Consider the following 16,441-nt stretch of genomic DNA (forward strand, 5'->3'; position numbering starts at 1 on the left):
GCAGGAATAAGCCTGTTGCCCCCTCCCCTCAATTGCACCCCTGCCACCAGCTTCATCACCTACTGTGTTCCCAGAAGAGAGCCTCTGCACCTCTCTCTCTCCTTACGGTACTTTCTTACACAATCCAGAAACCTAAAAGTTGTAAATCCCTCAAGAGAGTCTGCGCAGGTAGAGAAAGCTCCATGCTGGGAATCAACAAGGACCTCTGACCTGCAGCAGTTAGGCCAACCAAGCCTCTCCATTGGGCTCATGGTCCAAACCACATTCACATGTCCATCAGCTGGTGTTATGTGAGGCCAGGCATGGGGCAGGTAAACCCATGGGGACAAGATGAATTCTAGCCACTGGTAGAGTTTGACTGGAAAGGAACAATTGTGAGCAGATTCTGAGTGACTTCAAGGCATGGCTGTGATGATGGACATACGGTCCGTTGGGCCCTGTCTGCAGACCTTTTTGGGGGGCCCTATATATTCACCTAAATAAACAAAAAATTGTAGAATTGAAAGGAGCCCCCAAAGGTCATCAAGCTCCACCCCCTGGAATGCAGGGATCACAACTAAAGCATCCGTGACAGGCTGGGTGGGTGATATGAGGAGGATGCAGCAGGAAGGGCACATGCCCATTACATCCTCCTGATGCCCTGCCAGCCCCACGCTGCTTTGAGGGGCTGGGATGTGGGAGCGGACCTGCAAAGCAGAACAGGGCTGGCATGGGTGGTGTGAGAAGCAAAACATGCCCTGGAAAAAACTGTGCCCAGGGCAATGACTACCCTTGTGATTCCACCTAAACCCTCTTTTCTCACATGCTGCTTTGTGAAGAGGAAAGTGCATTCAAGAGCAGAGTTTGAGACACAAAGGGGATTGTGAACTCGTCCATGACTCTCGGATTCCAAGGATGCAGCACTAGATTTCAGACCATAGGCCTGTAAGGGAGGCAAAATTTAAAACAACACTTGAGGTAGGAAATTTCTGTCCTGGCTCTTCTTCAACTACTTCTTCATACACAGAGAGAGCTGCATGTACAATTCTGAGCTCAGAACAGGTATATGTGGCATCTGTCACTCTCTCTGGGAAGAGGGGTATTTCCCTCCTTTTCATTTTCTCATGTTCAACAAACAAATAAAATGAAATTATATCAAGGTGACAGCAGCAAAATCATATTCCGGGGTAACAAAAAATAGTGACAACAGGATATTTTGCTATTTCTTCTTTATTAACTGCTGCTTGTCATTCAGATCAGGCCTCAATATGATAATGTAGCATTTGGGGAAAAAGATGGAACCCAGTAAACCAGCACTGGAGACCAAGATGGAGAAGATCTCCACAGCCACCATGTGTTTTCCCTTGGAGCTCAGGTAGACCGGAACAAAGGAGATCCAAACACTACAAAACAACAACATGCTGAAGGTGATGAATTTGGCCTCATTAAAGCTGTCAGGCAGTTTCCTGGCTAAAAATGCTACAACAAAACTGACAGTGGCCAGGAGGCCCATGTAGCCCAAGACACAGTAAAACATGGCAGCTGACCCTTCATTACATTCCAGAATAATTTCTCCCGTCACAGAGTGCTTGTCAAAATGGGGAAATGGGGGAGAGGTTCCCAGCCACACAGTGCAAATACCAGCTTGGGTAATAGTACAAGTCAACACAATGGCGCTTGCCAGTCTTTTCCCCACCCATTTCCTCATTCTGGATCCTGGTTTGGTGGCCATGAATGCCAGAACAACGGTGATGGTTTTGGCCAACACACAAGAAACAGTCACTGTGAAAACCACACCAAAAGCCATTTGTCGGACAAGGCAGGTCACTCTGTCTGGTCGGCTGAGGAAGATGAGGGGACAGAGAAAACAGAGAAGGAGAGACAGGAGGAGAACGTAGGTGAGGTCCCGATTATTGGCCCTGACAATCGGTGTGTCCTGATGCTTCATAAAGATGGCGAGGGACAATATGGTGAGCAAAGAGGAGAATACGGAGCCAAAAGCTAAGCTCATCCCAAGCGGTTCTTCCAAAGTCAAGAAGCTGATGGACTTTGGAATGCATTGTGTTCGGTTCCTGTTTGGATAGTGATCTTCTGAGCATCCGACACAGTCATTCATGTCTGAAAAGAAGAAAGGAATCCCTTTAAGGGTGCAACTTGAGAGTAGGTTTGCATCCTCCTGGCAGTATGGGACTTACCAGTTGGATGTGCAAGAGACAATCCTTTTCAGACACAGGAGTGACTAGCATGGGGAGAAAGGGCTGTGGACCCCCCTCCGCCAGGCAATGATCTCACAGTCGCTTGCCTCGACAGTAAGGAGATGGGTCTGAGCAGCAGGAGGCCTGTGCCCTGCAGGTGCAACGCTGCAACTCATCTCCATCACCACCCAGGTAATCCAGTGATAGAAAACCTCTGATCCATGGGGCCATTTTAGCAAGTTACACCTACCGGCCCTGTATCTGATGTCATCTCTGATGTTAGTTGTAGGTCAGGTAAAAGTGTGCTTTGTAAACCCCATCCATCATCTGATCATTCGGGCTTGCAAAGCACCTCTTTGAAAATGCTGGGCCTCGTTGCTGGGCCATCAGCTGGTTGCAATGAAGAGCTCCGAGTGTGTGAACTTAAATTACTATGGAAATCAGACCTACATCAATATCAGCAACTGTGACACCTTTCACACTGCCACAGACCCTTCACAGGAAATGTAACATGACACATATCTGAAAGCTACCTAATGTCTCCTACCTTTCTGGTATGAAATCTTGCCTTCTGAACACGGAGCACAGTCATAGCAGCAGAATTTCTCCCCTTCCTTCTTTTTTCTCCTAGTACCAGAAGGGCAATTTTTGTTGCATTGAGAGAGGGGTGGCACCTGTGAATTTTAATTAGACATTAGGAAATGTTTAGCACAGGGGGAATAATGGACGTTTGGAGAACCTGAATTTTCTGGGCTGCAAGGGATCAAGTGGAAGGGAGAAATGGCCTGCTGAATATTAAGAGAATTATGAAAGCAATGAGCTGTCAACAGCCATTAATGGCATCTAATGACACAGAAGATGTTTTTGTGGCTCTGAAAATGGAGTAATGGCCATTTCAATGTGTTTTTAAAAAATATAAATCAAAAGGAGGGAGGGAAGGAGTTCACCTGAAGACTAATATTATTATTATTTGGAAAATTAATTTCTTATAAAATTCAAAAGGATTTAAAGTAGAGTTGAAAGGATGTTTGACATCCTAAGTGATTTAAATAAGCAGCTACCATATACACTGTCAGGTTCGTTCTGTTTTTCCAGCTGAAAAAGCACAAATATTGGGGACTGAGAACCCCAGACTAAATACACTGGGCCAAGAGACAATTTTAAGACAAGTTAAGCAGTCTCAAAACCAAGGATAGTGCTGGACTCTGCCAGACTTCTGCTACTATATCTTGAGAATTACTAGCCTCCAAACCAGGCATTCTCTACAGAAGTCTGCCTCGTCTGTCTCCAGGCTCAGCTCCCTTTTCTTTCTTCCCAAAAAAGTTGGTTGGAGATTAGGCTTGGTCACACTCTGCTGGCCTAGAAATCTTTAAAGAATGTGCAAGGCAGGGAAGTGGAAGACCAGGGTTCAAATCCCCACTTGGATATGAAACTCATTGGGTGACCTTGGGCCAGTCACTGCTTCTCTCAGTCTACACTAAATTACAGGGTTCTTGTTAGGATAAAACGGGAAGTAAGCACACAGCCTTGAGCTCCTTGGAGGACAGGTGGAATAATAATAATAATAAATAATAATAAATTTTATTTATATCCCGCACTCCCCAGCCGAAGCTGGGCTCAGGGCGGCTAACAACAATCAAAATAATCCAACATTCTAAAAACATTCATTATAAAATTAATTAAAATCAAATTGATGGCAACCATTAAGCAAAATTATGTGCAGATTGCCAGGGGAGGGGGTCAGGCTGCGCCCTGACCAAAGGCCTGGTGGAACAGCTCTGTCTTGCAGGCCCTGCGGAAAGATGTCAGGTCCCGCAGGGCCCTAGTCTCTTGTGACAGAGCGTTCCACCAGATTGGAGCCGTGGCCGAGAAAGCCCTGGCTCTAGTTGAGGCCAGCCTAACCTCTCTGTGGCCTGGGATCTTCAGGATGTTTTTATTTGCAGACCGTAAATTTCTCTGTGGGACATACCAGGAGAGGCGGTCCCGTAGGTACGAGGGTCCTAGGCTGTATAGGGATTTAAAGGTTAAAACCAGCACCTTAAACCTGATCCTGTACTCCACCGGGAGCCAGTGCAGCTGGTATAGTACCGGATGAATATGACCTCGCAGCGAAGACCCCATAAGGAGTCTCGCCGCGGCAATCTGCACCCGCTGGAGTTTCTGGGTCAGTCTCAAGGGCAGCCCCATGTAGAGCGAGTTACAATAATCCAGTCTGGAGGTGACCGTCGCGTGGATCACAGTGGCTAGGTCAGGGCGAGAGAAATAAGGAGCAAACTGCTTAGCTTGGCGGAGATGAAAAAATGCCGCCTTTGTTATAGCTGTAATCTGCGCCTCCATAGAGAGGGAGGTATCGAAGATTACACCCAAACTCTTAACGGACGATGCTGGCACTAATTGCACCCCCGCAAGAGATGGGAGTTGCCCCCTCAATCCCATATCACCCCGTCCCAGCCAGAGGACCTCTGTCTTCGAAGGATTTAACTTCAACCGGCTCCCACGTAACCATCCAGCCACAGCTTCCAGACATCTGGTCAGTGTGTCTGGGGCCGAGTCAGGATGGCCATCTATCAACAGATAGAGTTGGGTGTCATCGGCATACTGATGGCAACCCAGCCCAAAACTCTGGACAAGCTGGGCGAGGGGGCGCATAAAGATGTTAAATAGCATTGGGGAGAGAATCACACCCTGAGGCACTCCACACACCAAGGAGTGGTGCGATGACAATTCCCCTCAAGCGCCACCCTCTGTCCCTGACCAGAGAGAAATGAGCGCAGCCATTGAAGGACTGTGCCCTGGATTCCCACGTCGGCAAGGCGGTGGTCCAGGAGTTCGTGATCGACCATGTCGAAGGCTGCTGACAGGTCTAGAAGAATCAGCAGCCCCGACCTGCCTCGATCCAGCTGCCTGCGGAGATCATCTGTTAGGGCGACCAGAGCGGTCTCGGTCCCATGACCAGCGCGGAAGCCGGACTGGAATGGATCGAGAGCCGATGTTTCATCCAGAAACCTACCAAGCTGTTCCGCAACTGCTCTCTCAATCACCTTACCCAGGAATGGAAGATTCGAAACCGGGCGGTAATTGGATAGATCTAAGGGATCTAATGATGTTTTCTTTAAGAGCGGACGCACCACTGCCTCCTTCAGTTCCCCTGGGAATATCCCGGTGCCAAGGGACAAATTGATGATATCACCCAGGGGGGCCCGCACCTCGTCTGGACACGCTCTAATCAGCCAAGACGGGCACGGGTGAAGAGGACAGGTGGTGGGCTTTCCAGCTCGGAGGAGTCTGTCCACATCACCTGGGGATATCCGGTCAAAGTGGTCCAATACTGGACCCGAGGACAGTCGAGGGGCCTCCAGTTCCTTTATTGTATCCAAATTGGCAGGGAGGTCATGGCAGAGCAACAGGACCTTCTCCGCAAAAAAGCTCGCAAATGCCTCACAGCTGTGTGTCAAATTGTTATTTAAATTTGGCTGTCCTTCAAGGGACGTTAAAGACCTAATTATACTAAATAATTGCGCCGGGCGAGAGCTAGCGGAGGCAATGGAGGCCGAGAAGTAGGACTTCTTAGCGGCCTTCACTGCCATCTCGTAGGTTTTCATAAAAACCCTATAAGATGTTCTTGAGGCTCCGTCACGGGCACCCCGCCATACTCGCTCTAGCCGTCTGAGGTCCCGCTGCATTTTCCGAAGCTCCTCAGTAAACCAGGGAGCCCGGTTTCTGCGGGGTTGCAGAGGACGCCTAGGTGCGATCTCATCAATGGCTGCTAGGAGCTGGATATTCCAGCCCTCAACAAGCTCAGTCAATGAGTCGCCAGGGGGAGCAAGGTCCCGCAAGGCCTGACGGAATCTATCAGGGTCCATTAGCATCTGCGGGGCGAGCCCAAATTGGCTCGCCACCTAAGCAGGGTGGGGGTGGAAAATCAATCCTGGCCTTCAGAGCATAGTGATCAGACCGTGGCACCTTCATCGAAGGAGACATGATCACATCTATACCGACGCCAAAGATCAAATCCAGCGTGTGGCCTGCTTGATGTGTGGGGCCCGAAACAAACTGGGAGAGCCCTAGTGTCGCCATGGAAGACACCAGGTCCAGAGCCTGTGAGGAGGGAGTGGCATCAGCATAGATGTTGAATAAAAATTTAATAAACAAACAAGCATATACTAATGAACTATGTCCTGGCCTCCTTCAGGGCATCAGAGCTTCAGGGCATCAGAATGTTGTTCATAGAGGTTTTCATAAACAACAAGTGGGAAAAAATACAGGATCCATGTCTCAGCTAGGCTTCCAAGATGCAAGCATCACATTTAGGACACACTGGAGTTGCAATTTCCTGAAATCATGCCCCACCTGGTGAAAACTCCTGTGCCACACCATTTTGTCTTCATTGATGGAAAACTCTTTTCCTGGGGGAGCATCCAAATTCATCCATCCAACCTTCATTCTGATGAAGGAGTTATTTGGGAAAGTGACCAAGTTGGTAATATCGAATCCAGCTTCTAATTCCCTGTTCTCACTAAAAGACACTTCTTCTCCTGCATTGTTGTTAAATGAGACACTCCTAAGAAATGGGTGGAGCTGCATTGAGATGGCAGGAAAAGGACAATTGTTTAAAACTCAACCTTATCTTAAGTTCAGCATCACCTTTTAAAGTGTCATTGCCTCTTCCAAGGCAGTAGACAAGATTTCATATAATCACAAAACAATAAAAATAGCAATAATAACAGTAAATGTTGATCTCTTTTTCCTCTGTAGATTCCTCCACATAAGACTAAGCCACACTGTATATGTATTTCAAAGCTTAAACAGGACTTCCAAAATCATCATGCAAACATCCATGAAGTTCAATGCAGAAAGGGTATAAATGAAAGAACAGAAAAATGGGGAGAGGGTTAGACTGAGCGAGGAACTGGCAAAACAGGTGTTCCTGTTAAGACTCTAGTTGAGATAGAAATTGCCATTGAAAAAATCACACCTAGCTGTTTTGAAGAGCTGAAGCTCAGGTGAGTGGGTTGTACCCGATTTTCTCAGAAATGATAAATATTACTATGAAGAGATGGTTTGTTGAATGTCACTGTGTATTTCTGATGATACCATTGTAAATATGTTGCCAAAAAAATTCGCAAGATTAAAGTGGCAGCATTCATACTAATTGCAACTCAATAGAACACAGCCCAAAAATCTGATGCTGGACACTTTGTACCACTCACTCTGGAATATAGCTATAACAAAGATAATCACAAATAATTTGAGATTTCAGCAAGGACTAGAACCTCCAGACAATTTCTATATGATTTGGCATATACAGCAGAACCAACGTTTTCAAAACAACCCCCCCCCCCAAACCTGGCAAATCTGGAACTATGCTTGGTGATCTGATACAATCGGGCTTAATTTGGACTTTAAAGTCTTTATTTAACTCACGTGCACTACACATCCTACCTGCCTATTTTTCAGTTTGGGTATTCTTCTTGCAATTTTTGACAGTTGTTAAAATTGCGTTATCTTTGCTTTATCAACAATATAAAATGAAATAATAATTAAAAGATATACCAAAAAAAAAAAGAACCATTACCTGCCAAGGCTGCAATTTCTGAAGCTGCGGTCTCCATCTTCTCACAATTCCTCTGTCTTTTGCCCTGGATCTGTACATGGCATCATGTAGAGCATGTGCCACAACATAGACGGCATTGTAGATGCTGTAGCTGTGGCCAGTCATGCTCATCTCAAAGCCAGACGAGGGGAGGCTGTCCAGCTTCTCCTGTCCAGTGCAGGGTTCACTGAACTCAGTACTGGATTTTGAAAAGAAACAATAGAACGTCTGCAGCCAGAACTGCTGAAGAAAACCATCTTCACCTGCCATGAAAGGATTGAGGGAGCGAAGAAGGGTCTTGAATCCTTGCACCTCCTTTGAGTGCACTGTGAAGCATATGGAGCCATGAAATGGTTGCATATCCTGGCTCATTTGAAAGGCCAGTGCTGAGAAATCCAGATGAGCAGTCATAATCCATACCTTCTCCATAGATGTCATGTTTTCTGCACCCCCTGCCGCTAGCCATAGTTGCAAAAAACACAAGGACTTGGCTTCTCCATAGACAACGACAGCATTGGCTTTGCTTTCCGCAATAGCAAGATAGGCTTGGAGCCACTGGGGAATCATGTGATAATACTCTTCAAAATATGAGCCTTTTGGAGTTCTCTCTGAAAAGGCCAAGCAAATACCTCTCTGAAAAAGCCGAGTTTGCAGGATTTCCATAAATTTCTCTCCACTCTCACTATCCGCAGCGAGCAACCCAACCCACGTCCATCCAAAGTGCAGAAGTAACTCGACAATCCCAGTGTACTGATGGGCTTCATTGGGCACCATCCGGTAGAAGGGAGTGGATTGGCTTTGACCAGCATCCTCTGGGGCAAAGGAGCCATAAGTGAGCTGGAAGGAAATGGATACTTAATTCCCATTAATGCAGTAGAAACATTGGTTATGTGTGGATAGCAATGATGAAACCATTGTGCTTTGGACCCGCTGTCTTAGTAAGCCCGTCAGGGAAAGGGCAGATGAGGAGGAGTGGTGGAGAGCAGCACCCTAAGAACCTTCCAGAAAGAAGGAAGGGGGGAGAGTATGGTGTGGTGGTTTGAGACAGGTCACACCCAAGAAGGAAAAAGGACCTGGGAAATAATAAGTGATGAAGAACTAGAGCAAGGTAGCAATGAAAAAAGACAGGAGTCAGATTTCTTAGAAACAGTACAGCAGCCAAGTGACATTCTCTCTCAAGAGAGTTTGTCAGAGCCCCCTCCTTCCACAAGGACCAGACATGCTCTGCAGAACCCAAAAGAGAATTGTTCTTAGCAGCCACCATAGGCAGCAGGAGGGGTCTGATTTCTAGGCAGAAATTTTCGGTGCAGGGTGGAGTGGAAATCTGAGCAATATTAGCTCAAGGGTGAGAGCATACTTTCCCGTCTACCTGTCTTCCTGTGGATTAAAATGAAACCATTGAAAAGCTCTCTCTGCTCCTCTGATTTCACTAGGTAGATAGCCGGTGACCTGTTGACGGTACCCCTGACAGCCCCAAATTACCCAGGTCAAATCAATTAAGGTAATGTACAAGCGACTGATGAGCCTCCATAATTCATCCTGGTTGGAGTCTACCTGAGGCCAGCAGACCAAGCTGTTCGCATACATAGACGGTGTGTACAACTGTATCTTCAAAATGTTCCATTCCTACCTTCTGAAGAATATACACACGTTGGGAAATGGATGAAGACGGATGAAAGCTTTTATTGAATACAATTTGAAATTGTCAAGAGGGCTATGATGGAATGCAAAACTTTTCTCAACAGGACAGAGGAAAGAAGAATGAGTCACCATGTTTGACTCTTACCTGGGGAATCTTGTAGACACCTAAGATGGCTGCCATGTAGAGGGAAACCTCAAAGTCAAGTCCCCCAATGACAGCCATCAGATATTTCTGTTTGTCACACTGGTAGTTGGGTACGAATCTGTAGTGTGTACAGAGCAACTCCAAAGTGGCCCAGTAGGTCATCCTTTCACTGAAGTAACTATCAAAGATGTGGAATCCTAATGTGACATTAGGTAATAGATTGGAATTCTTGTTGATTTCCTTGACTGCAAACACCAAGGCCAGAATTTGCTGATAGTATTTTGGTACAACACTGCAATGAGAGTTGGACATCAAAGCGTTTTGCTGTGTACCATTTTTGGTCAAACTGTTTAAAGAAACTTAGGTTCCATGTCTTTCTGTGCTAGGGAGCAACAAGGCAGCTTACAGGCAGATTTAATTAAACCAATAAAGAATTTGTTTTAAATACACAGACACCAAAAACTGCATCACACTGTTCACTCAAGTGAAGCTTGAATTCCACTAAGATGGCGAGATCCTAGTAAGCCATGTGTCCTTCAACTTATATTTGTGAAGTTGGTACTTCCTGCATTAAAAGCTCCAATTCATCTTGCTTGTTTCCCATACCCTGTGCCTTTCAGTAGAGACAACTGAAACTAGGAGTCATTCCCTCCAGCTGCTTCTTGTAGTTTGTTGCCCTTTTGCAGGTTTCTGGAGCCCCACCTCAGTTTCCCATGCATCAATGAAGCTATTGCCCCCGATAGCAACCAACCTTCTGTTGCCTGTAATGTTTTGACAATTCCTCTGTGTACTTTTTCTGTGAAGATTCTGTAAAACCCAATGGTAGAGCATCTGCTTAGCATACAGGTGGAGCTGGGGCAGACCCCTGTCTGAAATCCTGGGGAGCCACTGCTACTCTGTGTAGACAGGCCTGAGCTAGGTAGACCAATGGTTCCTACTGGCCATTCACCCATTTCCTCTTGACATCAGAATGCTGGGCTCTCTAGATTATGACACCCATGTGACTGGTTGTGGTTATGGCTCCTCCTCTCCCTTAAGCACTGCTCTGGAAAGTGGGGTGCAGGAGCTTGGGGGTGAGAAAGAAACACACCACCCAGAACATAATGTGGTATCTCACTGCAAGATTCCTTTTTCGTTGCTTCCACGCTGTATCCTAGACAATTCACATCGTTCCTACAGGCTTGATGAAAAATTTATTGTCTGTCTTGATCATTTTAGATGTTAAAATTCAGGTGGTGGGGAGGGTTAAGTTTAAGATTGATCCTATGTTCGGTGGGGGGATATTTTGCACCCCTCCCTATAAGTTATAAATGCCCATAGCGAAAATAAATAGTATGTATTTCTGAGCCCACATGGTAACTTAGGAATTAATATGACATGGGAATTGCAAATTTGCAATACTTACAATGAATTCAGAATCTGATGGATGGATGGCCATTGTATGAAGGTTTCATAGTCAACAGAGGACACGATGTGAGAAGCAAGTGCACCAATGATAAGATCACCTGGCTGATAGTACTTGTGTGGGATATGGAGGTGACTGATGCTCCGACTGACATTTGACAGATTCGCCATTTGAGGCAGCGAGAAGATTAACACCATCAACACTGCCATACTAGGAACAAAACACTTTCCTGGACAGAGATTTCCCTGTTTACAGCTAATCAGCATTGGCATTTGAAACAGCCTCAGTACAGCAGCTTGCCTTAAATGGCACTCTACGAATGCACCAGCTAAATTCCCAAGACCTAGGATCCAACTCCAGGGGAAAGCTCACTAAACGAGTCAGCAGGACCTTAGCATTTGCTGGGGATGGCAGAGAGGGTTTTAATTCTTTTTAGACTGGATTCCTGGAAGTCTATGGAGGTCTAATCAGAAGCAGATTATTACCATGTAATTGATAATAACAGGGGAGAGAATAATGATCCCTTTGCCTCAGCTGGTCCATTGGAAGTAGCAGAGACAATGATCCACACAGAATAATCCCTCAGCAGCCTCCTTCAAGTGTTTTCAAGGCATTGTAATGAGGGGGGAGCAGGAATAAGCCTGTTGCCCCTTCCCCTCCATTGCACCCCGGCTGCCAGCTTCATCAGCTGCTGTGTTCTCAGAAGAGAGCCTCTGCAGCTTTCTCTACTTACTGTACTTTCTTACACAATCCAGAACCCTAAAAGTTGTCAATCACTCAAGAGCATCTACACAGGTAGAGAAAGCTCCTTGCTGGGAATCAACAAGGACCTCTGACCTGCAGCAGTTAGGCCAACCAAGCCTCTCCATTGGGCTCATGGTCCAAACCACATTCACATGTCCATCAGCTGATGTTATGTGAGGCCAGGCATGGGGCAGGTAAACCCATGGGGCCAAGATGAATTCTAGCCACTGGTAGAATTTGACTGGAAAGGAACAATTGTGAGCAGACTCTGAGTGACTTCAAGGCATGTCTGTGATGATGGACATACGGTCCGTTGGGCCCTGTCTGCAGACCTTTTTGGGGGGCCCTATATATTCACCTAAATAAACAGAGAATTGTAGAATTGGAAGGGGCCCCCAAAGGTCATCAAGCTCAACCCCCTGGAATGCAGGGATCACAACTAAAGCATCTGTGACAGGCTGGGAGGGTGACATGAGGAGGACACAGCAGGAAGGGCACATGCCCATTGCATCCTCCTGACGCCCTGCCAGCCCCACACTGCTTTGAGGGGCTGGGATGTGGGATCGGACTTGCAAAGCAGAACCGGGCTGGCATGGGTGGTGTGAGGAGCAAAACGTGCCCTTGGAAAAAACTGTGCCCAGGGCAAAGACTACCCTTGTGATTTCAGCTATACCCTCTTTTCTCACAACTGCTTTGTGAAGAGGAAAGTGCATTCAAGAGCAGAGTTTGAGACACAAAGGGTATTGTGAGCTCAGCCATGACTCGCAGATTCCAAGGATGCAGCACTAGACTTCAGACCACAGGCCTGTAAGGGAGGCAAAATTTAAAACAAAACTTGAGGTAGGGAATTTCTGTCCTGGCTCTTCTGCAAGTACTCCTCCATACACACAGAGAGCTGCATGTACAAATATTCTGAACACATGGTGGATCAAAACAAAATGTTGATCTCAATTCCTTTGATTTCTTATCACGCGTACACCATATGACTAGATATATTATAAGAATAAGATATGGTAAAATAAGGTAAAATAAAACAAAAGGGGTATGTATGTGTTGTATCTTATTGATAGCATTTCCATGTAGCTCATACAATGTCTTTATGTTGTCATAGTGACCTGGCCTCATGGCTGAGGAAAAGCATTTGGAAATAGAACAAACATTTGTGAACGTCACTTTGAAATAAATGTCCTCTTGCTAAATGTTGGGTAATACAAATATATCGTGAGTAAATGTTGTGTATACAATGTATACTAGAATATTTTATTAAAACTGCAATCCCATATACATGTAGTGAACTGCAGTAACTTCCATGGATATTATTGCCAATTAATTGTAAAACTGTAGCCTGAGATCGTTTGTGAAAGGACAACAATGTTCCGGTACCATTTGTGAAGTATCAACCACAACACAACAAACCTGGGGAACCATCAAGAAAGGGAAGAAAATGGGTTGGTTTGTTGGTTGGTTTGTTGCTGGGTTGCTTGGTTGGTTCGTTTTAAATGCCCCGCCTCTAAAAAAAATCTAATTCAGTTTCTCATTAATTGCTCTCTGATGTTTAGGTCAGGCCTCAGCATAATAATGTAGCATTTGGGGGCAAAGATGGAACCCATTAAGCCAGCACTGGAGGCCAAGATGGAGAAGATCTCCACAGCCACCATGTGTTTTCCCTTGGAGCTCAGGTAGACCGGAACAAAGGAGATCCAAACACTACAAAACAACAGCATGCTGAAGGTGATAAATTTGGCCTCATTAAAGCTGTCAGGCAGTTTCCTGGCTAAAAATGCTACAACAAAACTGACAATGGCCAGGAAGCCCATGTAGCCCAAGACACAGTAAAAAAGGGCAGCTGACCCTTCATTACATTCCACAATGATTTCTCCCGTCAAATAATGCTTGTCAAAATGGGGAAATGGGGGAGACGTTCCCAGCCACACCGTGCAAATAGCAGCTTGGATAATAGTACAAGTCAACACAATGGCGCTTGCCAGTCTTTTCCCCACCCATTTCCTCATTCTGGAACCTGGTTTGGTGGCCACAAAGGCCAAAACAACGGTGACCGTTTTAGCCAACACACAAGAAACAGTCACAGTGAAAACGACACCAAAAGTCATTTGTCGGACAAGGCAGGTCACTCTTTCTGGTTGGCTGAGGAAGATGAAGGGGCAGAGAAAGCAGAGCAGGAGAGAGGTGAGGAGAGTGTAGGTCAGATCTCGATTGTTGGCCCTGACGAGGGGTGTGTCTTGATGCTTAGCAAAGATTACTAGGACCAAAAGTGTGAGCAGAAAGAAAAGGAGAGAGAGAAATGCTATGGACATCCCAAGTGGTTCTCCAAAAGTCAGGAAGCTTATTGTCTTTGGAATGCATTGTGTTTGGTCCTTGTTTGGGTAGTGATCTTCTGAGCATCCAATGCAGTCATTCATGTCTGAGGTAAAAAAGAAAAGATTAGATGCAGATTCATCATGTCTTAAAGAGCAACTACAAATTCCTCCAATATGGACCCCTTAGGATGAAATCGGAAATATCTTAGGTATTTCCCAACAAACCAGATACAATGCAATGTGTTTGAACCCCAAGCCAACTAGCATGTGTAGCTACTGGTGCCTCTTACCAGCTTCATCTGGTATGTCAACTGTGGAGGTATTTGGATCGGGATGGCCTGGCCACTGTATCTGAGGGGAGGAAGGGGGGAGAGTTGTGTCTCTTACCCTTCTGGGAAGCTATCCTTCCTTGGGGACATGGAGCACAATCATAGCAGCAGAATTTCTCCCCCTCCTTCTTTTTCTTTCTGTATCCAGGAGGGCAACTTGGGCTACACACAGAATGGGGTGGAACCTGCCCGTTGGAATAAGCATGGGAACAGTTTAGCACATATAGCTGTATAGGCTCTTTGGCTCCCATGATCTCAGCTACAATTAGGAACGCATGGCATTCCAAGCATTCTCAGTATTGTATGCGCAGTGGGATTTTAGTATTGACTAAGAGGTGCGAATGACCTCCTTAGAACCAACTCAGGCTGAAAAATACCACTATCCACAATTAGGGGGTTGGGAGGTGCTTAAAATGGCTTTCTTTTGAGCCTCCTTCAGGCACTACAAAAAATGCACGGGGGCTCAAATTGAGGAGTGGGTGAATATTCACCAGCCCTGCACCCAATGTCCAGAGACATCCTTGGTGTACTTGTTCCCCCTCTGATCTTCCTGTGCTGAGTAGGGGGGTGTAAGGAGCAGTCTAACACACATGTCTGAACATGCTTAGAAGCATCTCTGGGATTTAGAACAATGTGTTATTATCACATTTCCCAACTGAAAAGAGGCTTCAGCTGACTCCTTTTAAAAGCTTTCTTCATATCTTCATGCCAAAGACAAGGAGCAATCGGGTGTAGTATGAATGCCTAGAAAACGTGCAAATTTCTCATTATGATTTGATCAAAACAATGCTGAACCCAAACGGGTAACAGGTCCTAACCTTCTATTAAAAGAAAACAAAAGCAAAATAAGGAGTCCATGTTCCACATGTGCTTCAAGATATGTACCACACTTTGCTAGGAACACTCTAGACTCATGATCTGCAATGCAATAATATTTTGTTTACACACATCTCATGGACATTGCTGTCATTCCTCACCTGGAGAAAACTTTTATGCCACACCATTTTGTCCTCATGAATGGAAAATTGCTTTCCTGGGGGAGCCTCCAGATCTATCCTCCCAACCTTGATTCTCACATAGGAGTTATTTGGGAAAATGACCAAGTTCGTAATATCAAATCCCGTTTCTAATTCCCTGTTTTCACCAAAAGATACTTTTTCTCCAGCACTGTTGTTAAATGAGACACTCCTAAGAAAGGGGTGAAGCTGCATTGAAAGGGAAACAAAGGAGCAATGAATTAAAGCCCGAATGTCACTCCTTACTGAACTCAGTTTGGGGCAGAGTCTGCCTGTAAATGGCAGGGATTTTAAAGCTCAGACTAGAGCTTTAAATCTTTTGAAGGGTGGTTTCTAGACCTTTTAAATAAGCTAAAGCACATAGTTCCCTGCTGAACAAGAAACAATTACAAGGGCTGAAGCCACAGGGTGGAAGCTTTTGATTACAGATGCAGTAGCCCCAAAAAGTCTCAATAACATCTTGCCATTCCACTCTGGACCGTCTTGCACAACAAATTCATCATCAAAGGCACTGAATTCATTGTTGCCCACTTCACTACAAGAAACACTGGTGGCTACAACTTTCTCCTTCCCCCCCCTCTCCCTGGTCGGAAGAACCACAGATTAATTGGAGAAGCCACCGGAATTGCTGGCTTGGTAGGACTTTTCCAGGTAACCAATAAGTGTCTTAAAGGCCCCCAATAGCAGCGTAAGGGGATGAGAGCTTGTAAAATGGAAAGAGCAATGGAGGACCTCACTCCCCCAGCCCCTAAACTGTGAGATGAAAGCATCCAAAATGCTAAGGAAAGGCTTAATGCTCACAAGGGCTAGAGAACTCTGTGATGTCCTGTGCCAGAGGCACTTATTTCAGTTGGTACAATTATGGCAGTTATGAACAGTCTTAACAGAGCAGCAGTTATGTTCTGTTATGCTGCTTCCTGTCTCAGAGTTAGTCAGTCTGTAGCAGTTTTTGTCTTAGGTTCAAATCTATGTCAGATGTATTGGTAACATAAGGAACACCTGCCTGTTTGGTATATTTAATCTAACCCGTGCAAGCACACTGAATAAAAGTTATTCTCTGTTTAAAATGTAAAAGA

At 45.6% G+C, this 16,441-nt stretch overlaps 2 protein-coding genes across 6 annotated transcripts in view; both read right to left on the bottom strand.

Moving 5' to 3' along the window:
- LOC310747726 (vomeronasal type-2 receptor 26-like) overlaps positions 1–16,441 on the bottom strand; it is a 57,604-nt gene that overhangs the window by 36,171 nt on the left and 4,992 nt on the right. For 3 of the 5 annotated variants that reach the window (XM_083582669.1, XM_083582667.1, XM_083582666.1), the window contains exons 4-5: positions 15,327–15,554; positions 14,408–14,534 (exon numbers count right to left, since the gene is read on the bottom strand). In XM_083582669.1, coding sequence (XP_083438795.1) covers positions 14,408–14,534; positions 15,327–15,554 — 355 coding nt within the window. Of the gene's footprint in view, positions 1–12,610; positions 14,125–14,407; positions 14,535–15,326; positions 16,010–16,441 lie in introns of those variants that run through there. The other 2 variants (XM_083582668.1, XM_083582670.1) reach the window with 2 other exon arrangements.
- On the bottom strand, positions 1,199–10,107 carry LOC310747776 (vomeronasal type-2 receptor 26-like; the record flags this gene model as incomplete). The annotated part of the gene is made up of 4 exons (XM_083582886.1): positions 7,750–10,107; positions 6,525–6,752; positions 2,722–2,848; positions 1,199–2,097 (listed from the first exon to the last, which is right to left on the bottom strand). The coding sequence occupies exons 1-4, from the start codon at positions 8,539–8,541 to the stop codon at positions 1,199–1,201; spliced, it is 2,046 nt and encodes a 681-aa protein (XP_083439012.1). The 5' UTR covers positions 8,542–10,107.

Source organism: Podarcis filfolensis, assembly GCF_964270895.1.
Source record: "Podarcis filfolensis genome assembly, chromosome: 13".
In the NCBI taxonomy this organism is placed as follows: Eukaryota; Metazoa; Chordata; class Lepidosauria; order Squamata; family Lacertidae; genus Podarcis; species Podarcis filfolensis.